Source organism: Teleopsis dalmanni, chromosome 1, assembly GCF_002237135.1.
Source record: "Teleopsis dalmanni isolate 2A chromosome 1, ASM223713v2, whole genome shotgun sequence".
NCBI classification, from domain to species: domain Eukaryota; kingdom Metazoa; phylum Arthropoda; class Insecta; order Diptera; family Diopsidae; genus Teleopsis; species Teleopsis dalmanni.
Window position 1 is genome coordinate 149,766,958 of NC_051846.1, and position 10,476 is coordinate 149,777,433.

Genomic DNA, 10,476 nt, shown 5'->3' on the forward strand with positions numbered 1-10,476 from the left:
CAAATTCGATATATTCTGAATCATTAGAGATATTTTAATGAAATTTCCTCAAGTAAACTTTTTAAGCGCAAGTGGTTTACCTGAACTTCTTCGAAATAGACCCAAATATAGTACGTCAACTTTTTAATTTTCTTGAATTTCTCAAGCACTATTATAGGTAGAAGAATAAAATATGGGATTCAAAATACTTGCAATATGCTACTAAGGCACAGAAAGTTCCGGAATATTTGAAATAACTAATAATTTTATAAAAGAGTATACTAAGACTTCTCACACAGGATGCTTACTCTCCCAAATAAAATGCTAAGTCCGTCGATATATCTAATACAATAACAATAATGATAAAATATTAAATATTAAATAATAAATTTATTCCTATACGTAGAAAACAGCAATAAACACTTTATTTTTTTACAGTTATATTATAATTCTCATGTACTTTAATCCTTTTTTATGGTAAAATAACAGATTTAAGTTTTAAATATGTATAAACATATTTTAATATAAATGTTTTAGTACTATTTGAAATGTGAATTTGTTGTGCTGGGTTAGTTTTAGAAGAGCATTACTTTACAAGCACATTTTTATTGGTAACTGGGAAGTTTTTATACCGATAAATAAATTCTTAATCAAGCAGTATAAGTGTTTTATATAAGAAAAAAGAAACTATGTTTTATCTGATATGAAATTAATTTCATTTGATTTTTCCAGTTCATAAAAATTAAAGACTGGAAAAGTTTATGTTCCACATTAATACATAATTGCAGGTACGCAGAGATATCACCACCGTAAACGAGGCAGATATTTATGGCAGTTAAGTGTGGAACGTGAGTCCTGAGAGGAATTTCTTGCAGGCTCGATATTTCTTATTTATTTACTGCAGTTGAAATTGCAACAAAATTTTCATTTCACGGCAGAGAAAACAAATTAATTCAAGCGAAAATTTTATTTATATCCAATATTTTTATTAAATGAAATGATTCCAAATCGCATAGAAGCAAGAAATGTAGTGAAAGGATTTCACATTTGAATTCGTTTTGGGAATAAAATCTTTGAAATTGTGAATGTCATAGTTAAGAATGCAGAGCCTTTTTAAAAAAACCCATTGAAGCATAGGAAGTAAAGATTTTATTATCAAAAGCAAGTCTCAATTAAAAATATAAAATATGAAATGAATTTATGTAAAATATTTAGTGTGGGAGCTTTGAAAATTTCACTCGAAATACCACATATGCTTTGTATTAACCCTTAATGCTTTGACGTTAAATGTGCCCAAAAATCCCATTTCCACAAGCAAATGCACTGCAAAAGTAAACTCTGCCTGCGTTTGGCAGTGTACCAGTGCGAATGTTTATTTGCGTATTTGCGGAACACTCTTTGCGATTCATTCAAACCGAAAATATCTTTCCTAACGATTTTTTCAAATTTCCATTTTTTTTTGGATTTTTGATTACTTTGGTACCGCTGTGCTGTGCAGTGCTCTGTTAGTAGTTTGTCCAATTTTAGGCGATTCATTCAAGCCTATGTCTATACCTATGCATGTCATTCAGTTTTCATACTTTCGAATGCAACCGTGAAAGCCATTTTCATACTTTAAGTAAAGCCTCAACTGTTTGGTTTGTTTCTTTGGTTGTGTGAGTATATGAGTGTGGATATACTCATATATGTGTGTTTGAGTGTGTGTATTCTGTTGCATATGTTTTATGCGTGTTTCAGTACTTTTCAACTTTATCGCTGTATTTAAAGTAGAACGCATATGTGCCGCAAAGCGAAATTTACACTCATTGCATCTGCATTCCGACTGCCAACTCTGTTTTCATAGCAGTTTAATTTCAGTGTATTGTGCCTCTTCTGGTGTTTTCCTCTTTTTCCTCTTTTCGTCCTTGTTCTAGTTTATTTTTTAAGTTTTTGACGATTCAGAAACTATTTTTTCACTTCAATATGCCTTCATCTCTTTTTTCTGTCTGCTGATGCAGTAAAACTGGAACCATAAAAAACCTTTTAATGCAACAACAAAAGTTAATCCAACTTGCGGCGCGAGTTTTTACGTTACGTTACGTTACGTTACGTTACCATACAATATTTTCCATTTCCTCCTTTACTATTAATTTTAGTAGCAAACGAGAAAAAGCCGTAGTCATAATTAAACTGAAAATGTCCTTACGATAGTTTTTAATATGAAAAGTAAAAGTATAGTTACTTTTAAATGGCCATTTGTGTCTCATGTGCAGTTTCGTGCAATTTGTCTTTGTAGATATATTGTTAAAAGACATCCATTTGTATTCAGATATATTATTTTGATTTATTGTTATTTCAGTTTATGACTTCAAAATTTAAAATAAATAAGAAATTGATTTCTAATATTCATTTTGACGAAAGAAACTAAATTATTACTATAAATTATTGTTTTCAATAGAGAGAATTCTAACGAACAATAGTGAATTGCAACAACAAAAATTTTTTTTAATTTTAATGAATGAATTTTTGGCTGATCATACTGCTGTTTCGAGTATTGCCAAATACTCATCATCAGTGGTCTTAAAATTATTTCTTACATTTCATTATTCGTAAATAATTGTTTAGACTGCAAGTATCAAGTATTGACTTCGTACTCAGTCAAATTAGCAGCTCAGAGTTAGTCTCAATAAAAAACAATAATTCAACAAGTAACAATGTTAAAAAGTAAAAATATCTAAAACAAGTGAAATATTGACACGATTATGTATTTATATTGAAATATCTATTTTCAAAAAACTGGCTTGAAATATAACTTTGTATGCTCTGAAACCAGAGGTATGTAACTAAATGCAGTGAACGAAGAATCAATTTTGCTGTTAGGGGAAGTCCCTTTTTCCAAACCAAATGTTTAATTTTTTCTTTCTTAAGTTGCTTTTTTGTGCAAATGCCAGTGCTGGCAGCATGGTTTATAGTAAATAAAATAACTTTCAATGCTTCTTTTAATGATTATATTGAGTTTGACAATGAAATTTGTACATCAAGCTTTTCTATAGATAACGATATTATTGAGCACTATAGCTCTAAATTACTGGATCCAATTCTAAGCGCAACGGAAAGTGATGGTTCGGTAGAAAGGTTCGGTGAATGTAATTGTTTATCAGCCTTCCAAGAATGAAGTAGAAGACTTATACAAAATTCCGAGTTTATATTTGCAAAGGAATGATACTACAACTGATGATCACTATAAGAGTATGAATAAAGTGGAATCTCTTTTTATTGAAAATAAGAAAAATTAAAAACCCTATTTTCTGAATATTTTACTTCACTATAACTTTTGTGCTTTATTTTATTGCAAATAAATATATATCTTAAAATGTAATTCTAGTTTCTTTCGAAAAATAAAAAAACAAAAAAAAAATAAAAAAATTCTCTAACTCGAAGTCTCTATAAGTCTAACCTTTTCTTTGCAAAATTGGACTTCGAGTTATGGAAGTTTGACTGTATTATAAAAAATATATAAATATTAAACTGTTTATTTATTTTCAACTCACTCTGAATTATAATATACAACATTAACCTTTTAAGTTAATATGCTGGATTTTCATTAAGGAAGTGATATAGTTTGGGGACTATAACCTCTATTTAAGTAATTAAATTATAAATTTACCATTAATTTTGCAATATTCTCTTATAATCACCACAAAAAAATCATTAAGAGATAAGATACACTTTTTTTGTAGTTATATGCTTTAACCATAGATGAATGCATTGTTGCACTGCAAGAAATTCATGGAGTGAAAAGCATAAAAAATTAAAATAATTAATTTTTGCAGAGTTTTTTAGTTTGTATAAAGTTTTTGTATTTCACACTGTTTAATTACTTCGCAGGAGCAGCGCGAGTCCTTTTTCAGTCTTATTTTGTTGTTGTTCACGCAAATAAACTACAAATTTACCACATGTAGACTCACACTTGAGGAGGCAAACGGAAACCAACCTGAAGCCAACCATACAAAACTGCTAATGAGCAACGCTTAAGCTGCACTAATCTTTTTACTCTTTAGCAGCTGTCGCAATCCTCGCAAACGTCGCAAACGTTGCAACTGCAACTGTAGCAATTGCAGGAATTGCTTGTTTTGTTGTTGCCGCTGTCGTTGCCGATGCTCACAAAAAAGGAGCTTAACTTTTAATTTGCAAATTGTATGCGACAATTTGTTGGAAGTGTTTTCCTTGCACATAATTTACATTAAATAATTTTTAATTGTTCGAAGGCAGATTCCAAACAATAAAAAACTGAAATGAAATATTTCTTTTGAAGTGAAATTTATGTGATAATAAGTTTTGTAGTTGTAATTTTTTATGTTTAATTATCAACTGCAATAAAGAAATTTTTCAGTAATTCACATTAAAGTTGATAAATATGTGGAATGATTTGCGGATGAAGTTGAGTTGATACTTGGAATTAAGCTCAGCAAAAACATGAGGACTTATGCTCTTGTGTGACATATTGTGAAGGATAATAACAATTTATTAAAAGTTTTCTTTTCTAATTACTGGTTTACTATTAGGATCAGAAAAATAACAAAAAAGTTAAAAAAAACATTCGCAGTAATTACTATCTTAATAAATAAATAGTTTTTATTGTCTTTTCAAAATAGTAATTTGGCTTAGGATTTATAATCTAGTTATAACTAGTAAAAAAATACTAGTTATACTCTGTTATAAATAAGTCTTTAATTATAAGCTTTTATCTTTTATACAATACATTAGTACTCTCATAAAAATAAAGGAGAACCAGAATAAAAAGGACTACTGGGATAATATACCAGGATTAAAATAATCCAAATCACTTATTGGTAACTATAACAACAAGAGATACCGGAATTATATGAACCTATCAAAAGAAAACTTGGAATCATAACAGGAATTCTAACAGGGCATTGTAGACTAAAACAACACCTCACAAAACTGTGTGTACTTATGGATGCAAACTGTAGATTCTATGAAGAGAATGAGAAGTCGGCCACACATGTGTTGTTAGAATGCCCTGCGCTAATGCACATACGAAATATGCTCCTAGGAATGTATATTCTTACGAAAGAGGCAATAAAACTCTGTAGAGTAGATTCCTTACTACTTTTTATTGATGCAACAAGCCTTAAAGACCTATTCTAAGCCCAGAAGACCGCACAATAGACCCAACGGTCGCAGTGCCACATCTCTTAACAATAATAATAATATATTAGTAAATAAGCCTTTAGGTAACTTATAGTTTTTGCTAATTAATAAAGTTTACTAATTTTTTAGTTATTAATAAAGTCAGTTATAATATGAACTGAAAATGAAAGGTATCATTTTTATAAGCGACATAACAATACTTAAGGGTTTAATGTGTTTTAGATCACATTTTTATCATAGAAAAATGATAGGTTAGGCACAGAAAACAAAGCCTTTTCTTCATTTGGCAATAGTAGACTATTTAACTATAATGTATTCAAAACCAAAGAGGTGAATTGGATATCTATAGCAATCTTCCTTAAGCAGAATTACAGTATCTGTAGAGAAGAAGAGGAAAAAGCAACAACTGAAGAGTTCTTTGTAAATAACTAGGACTAACAAAATTTATTATGAGTCCAGTTAAAATCTCTGTGACTGCCCAACCATGATTTGGATCAGAAGGAGGTCACTGAATTAACCTGCTCTTCTACTCTCCCATTCTGACATTAGGAGATCCTCAACGGTCTTTTAACATCAAAACTTATAAAAGAATTTAGAGAAGAATAAAATATAATAACTCTATTAAGAGAGTAAAATATCTCCTTCTACAATGAAAGATGTCAAACATTAATTGCAAGTCTCATAATAAAGAACGAGAGTGTTCTGAACAACTAATATACCTTTTATATGACTGGCAATGACAACAGTAAAAATCAGGCATATATATGAGCTCACCACCATAGCAAACTTAAAAGGTTAATAACTTAAAAGGGTAATAATATATGTTACACTTAATTCGTTGGAGCCATGTTATACGGATAGTCATATTCACGTAAAATATGAGCGTTGTTAATTTCTATGTGAATTAAAAAATTGAGAATAAGAGAAAGCGAGAAATTTTGATTATGTTATCCTACCGGTTAGGAGGCTTTCTTTTTCTCAACATGTTGATCAAAACAATGTTGTTTAGTAATAAATGTCAAAATATGACCCATAAAGAGCCTTTTAAGAGCCTTCTATGGTAGGAGTATAAGAATTAAATTATTAAAAATATGCGCACATATTCATAAAAAAAATATTACTTGTTATTAATATATTATTATAATATTATTATTATATTATTATTATATATTATTATTATATATAATATATTATTATAAAAAGAGTGTAAAATTGTTCTGACTATTCATCATATGACGTCTGTAGGTATATCATGACCCTTAGAAGAATTTTTTAATATCATTTAAATTATTATTTTATTATTTGGTTCCTTTTATAAAGAAACGAATAATATCTTATATGGCAGTGACCTTTGCACTTTAACATTTGTTTGTTAAGTTTATGGAAAATGTATTAAATTTTTTAATTTTATTTGTTTTAATTTGAAAAAAATTGCTTGACAGACTTATTTTCTTACAAACGCCAGTCTGCGATTGACATTTACGATTTTCTATGGTTTCCTCCTCATTATTTGCTTGCTTTTGTGTTCCTGTCGTCAATTCAATGGATTTAACGCAAAAAGACAGAAAATTGCCTTATCCAAATGTTGACATTTGAAGGACAAAAATGAAAGTAAAAGTCTTTTTAGCAATGCATTTCTCACAGTACTTCTGTGATCCAAATTGGACATGAGTATTGACCATGGATTCTGATTAATTGCCTAAAGTGATTTGTGTGTTTAAAATTTTATGAAAATTTAGTAAATAAAGTAAAAAATTATAATAATTTGCTTTGTCCATTTAAATTGCTTACTTACCGCACACGTACAGATAAAAAAATTAATAAAATCGTTAATAATGTTTAAAAAGGATATGGATTCGTGATGAGTTTCAAGCACCAACTACGCGGTCGCGTTTCTTGCGTCAGATATCTTAGACTAATCTCTGGAAAACCAGGATATAGTAAATTTGGTTCACCCGAGGAAGTGGAGCTATTTGATTCGCCATCATCTGAGCTACAGGAACCATTACAACTGGATGCAGTAGATGAGCTAGAATCACCACTTCCCGAAGACGTAGCACTCAAACGTCGAGTTCGTCTTCGACGTTGCTTAGCCTCAGTTCCACGATGTTCATCGTCACTGCGCTGTTGTGATTGTGAACGCGATCTGGATTGACTACTGTACCTTGTGGTGTTGGTATTATCGGTACTTGCTTTTGTATTAGCGGGTGGTGTCTGCTGACGACGTTTTGTTTCAGTTCGATCCGTTGACGAGGCAGTCGAATGTTGACGTCTATGACGTGTTGTAGATTGCTCACTGGCTTGTCGCTGTAGTTTACTGTTGCTGCTGTTACTGCTGCCTGTGCCAGTGTTGGCAACACTTAATTTATTACTAGTAGGATTTTTTGTAACGCCACTACTTCCAGAAACTACATTACCACCACTTTTGGCACTTGAGGAACTTGTTTTTCTTGTTTTTTGGCTACTTCTTCTGCCCGCTCGACTACTGCTGCTACCAATACGTCGTAACTTATTACTTTCATCACTTAGACCGCCACTACTCTTCTCACTACTGCCAATATTGACAATTACCGCTGTTGGATCTTCGTTGGAATGCATTTTTGTTATTGTGTCAGTTGTGTCCTTTAGCCTTGTTCGTGTTGTTGTATGACCGCCACTGCTGGTTGCTGTGTTTGCTTTAGTTGCAATTGTTGCTGGTGTTGCTGTTGCTGGTGTGGCTGTTGCAGCGAGGCCAAGCTCTGGATCGACGCTGCTTCTGGCACTTTTATTAACGCCACCACGGCGTTGGCCATTACTTGTCTCTAATTGTGCCGCTGTAGCTGCCAATGTGCGAATATCGATTGTTTGGTAATTGTTGTTGGTGAAATTGTTGCTGTTAGTTGCGTTAATGTTGCTACTTGTAGTATTGCTTGCTGTTGGTCTGGCTGTGCTCGTTGCATGCTGTTTTTGCTCCTGCTTAGAGGAGTGCAACATTTTACATTAAGACTTGGCGCTTGATTGCAGCTCACTAATTCTCTTCTTCTTCTTCTTCTTCTACTTTGCTTTATTATATATTTAGCAGCAAATTATTGTTGAGCACAAATAATATTAGTAATAAAAATTTATATTCAAAATGAAAAAATTTGGTGTTGTTGTTGTTGTTGCTGTTAAGCAAAATTCAGCAAATGTCATTTGGAAGCAAAAACAAGTTCAATGTGGCACACGTGCATCTTTTATGTGTAAAACTGCAAAGAAAGAAAATTAAAATTTAATATATAATTTTTTTCTATTATTTGATTATTTTATGTAAATATACAAAGTTAATTAAGTCTAATAAAATGTTTTCACTTGTCTTATTAAAGCACTTTTGCTCATTAAGGCTGTTAATGAGGATAAATCATTATGCAAAGAACTTTCAATAAGCAAATAAGCTCATTATAAATAAATCAACTGATTTAAAGCGAAAAATGTAGAATGCAACAATTAAAAATAAATTTCCCACCAGGAAAATGATTAGAATTTCAAACATTTTTCTTATGTTTTATGTGTAAAATGTAAAAGAAGCTACTTCACATGCATAAATCAGCTTATGCCAATGGAAACGACCAAATCTTAATTTCATTAACATAATTAGTTTTAGCTATAGTGAAAACATAACATAACTTTAATTTTTAAATGAATTTGAATAATCAATAAAATAATATGTAGAAAATTATAAACTAGATTGTTCAATAAGTTCACAGAACACCATTTTTTTAATTGTTTTAATAATTAAATTAAATCATGTAATTCTAAAAAATTTTTAAATCATTAAATCAAGTACACAAATCATAGAATGAAAATATCACATAGTGTTATATCAATCACGATAAAAACTTAATCCTATAGACAAAGTTTAATCAGAAATTTAGATTATGCATTTACTTTCAAATAAGCAAAAGTTGAAGATCCAGTTAACAGCACCAGGAACATGCAAATATTGAAATTTATTACAATATACCATTAATATTGTTATATGTATTATAAATACAATATAAATACTATATTATATATATTATTCTTATATTTATAATATATTATATAGATATATATTTGTTAAATGTAAACTAAAAACTGAAAAACATTTTCAGTGAAAAAATTTCGATTAGCTACAACTCAATGACCATTTTGAAAGTTTTATACTTGAAGGATATTTCTTATCAAGTACAATAGTTTTCAAGATAAAATAAAAAAAAATTTTATTTCAGAATTGATGCGACAAATGGAACAAACCAAGTTTGTCAACTTCCTTAGCTACACATTCCATTTATCAACAAGTGAATTTCCTCAAGCAATGTCTGCTGCGACCTATTAATTGAAAGTTTTGAACTTTCTCCCAAACCTTTCCTCGTCCTAATAACAACTTTCGTTAGAGAAATATGATTGACTGCCAAATAACATTAGGCTCGGACAACAGAACTGACAATTCATACACTGAAAAAAAATTTTTTAAGTTATAATAGGAAAAAGTAAACTCTGTGAAACCTTGTGTAGAATAGTTTTTCTCTAGTATAAAATTATTATTTTTTGTTTTTAATTTAATATAGAAATAATTTTGTTATTTTCTGTAAGTATAAACAAATAATTTCCCTTTGCTTTTTGTTGAGTGTAATAATACACAACCTTCTGCCCACCCAGGAGTCTAACGAAATGCAATCAAGGTAAATTCGCTTCGAACCAAAACGTACTACGTATTTTCCCAGCCATTGTTGGTGAAATGAAATTTAATGGCACACAATGGAACTGATATCCTTCAGGCAGGTACGTACCTATAAAGTCATCAGTACAACAACAACAACAACATCAGCAGCAACAACAATTAGGAGTAGAAAAGTATTTGCAACTATTGCCAGGAGTAACTCGTACTCTTACTCGTCCTCGTAAATGAGGACTAAAACTATTGGCAAAACACTTGCAAAAAACAATGCACAGAAAATCATTTTAGTATTCAAGTTAGAGACATTGTAGTGCTTTTTATTCTCGATGGACTCGAAAGTGGATTTTAATTAAATTATTTTTGTTTTTTTTCTAAGCTCTGAGCAAACACTTTTCGGAGTTAAAAATATAAACTAAATTAAAATTTTTTCAAAGTGGTCAACTGGGAGTTAAAATATAATTAAAAATTCGTGTTAATTCAATCGTCTATATATAAAAATATTAATTTTTGCTGTTCTTTACAGTGTGCGGTATAAGTTCCAAGGACGATTCATGGTTAGTAATGTACCACTACCAAGGTTCGCCTTGAATGTTTCACTTTCAAGTTAAGGAAATTATAATTTCTTCACAATTAACACAAACGCCTTAATTTCCACTATACCATAATTG

At 30.3% G+C, this 10,476-nt stretch overlaps 1 protein-coding gene across 1 annotated transcript; it reads right to left on the minus strand.

Annotated features, from left to right (window-relative positions):
* Positions 1 to 6,972: 6,972 nt before the first annotated feature.
* Positions 6,973 to 8,106, minus strand: LOC119666437 (lisH domain-containing protein C1711.05-like). Its single transcript, XM_038075714.1, has one exon. The coding sequence runs from the start codon at positions 8,104 to 8,106 to the stop codon at positions 6,973 to 6,975; it is 1,134 nt and encodes a 377-aa protein (XP_037931642.1).
* Positions 8,107 to 10,476: the final 2,370 nt, after the last annotated feature.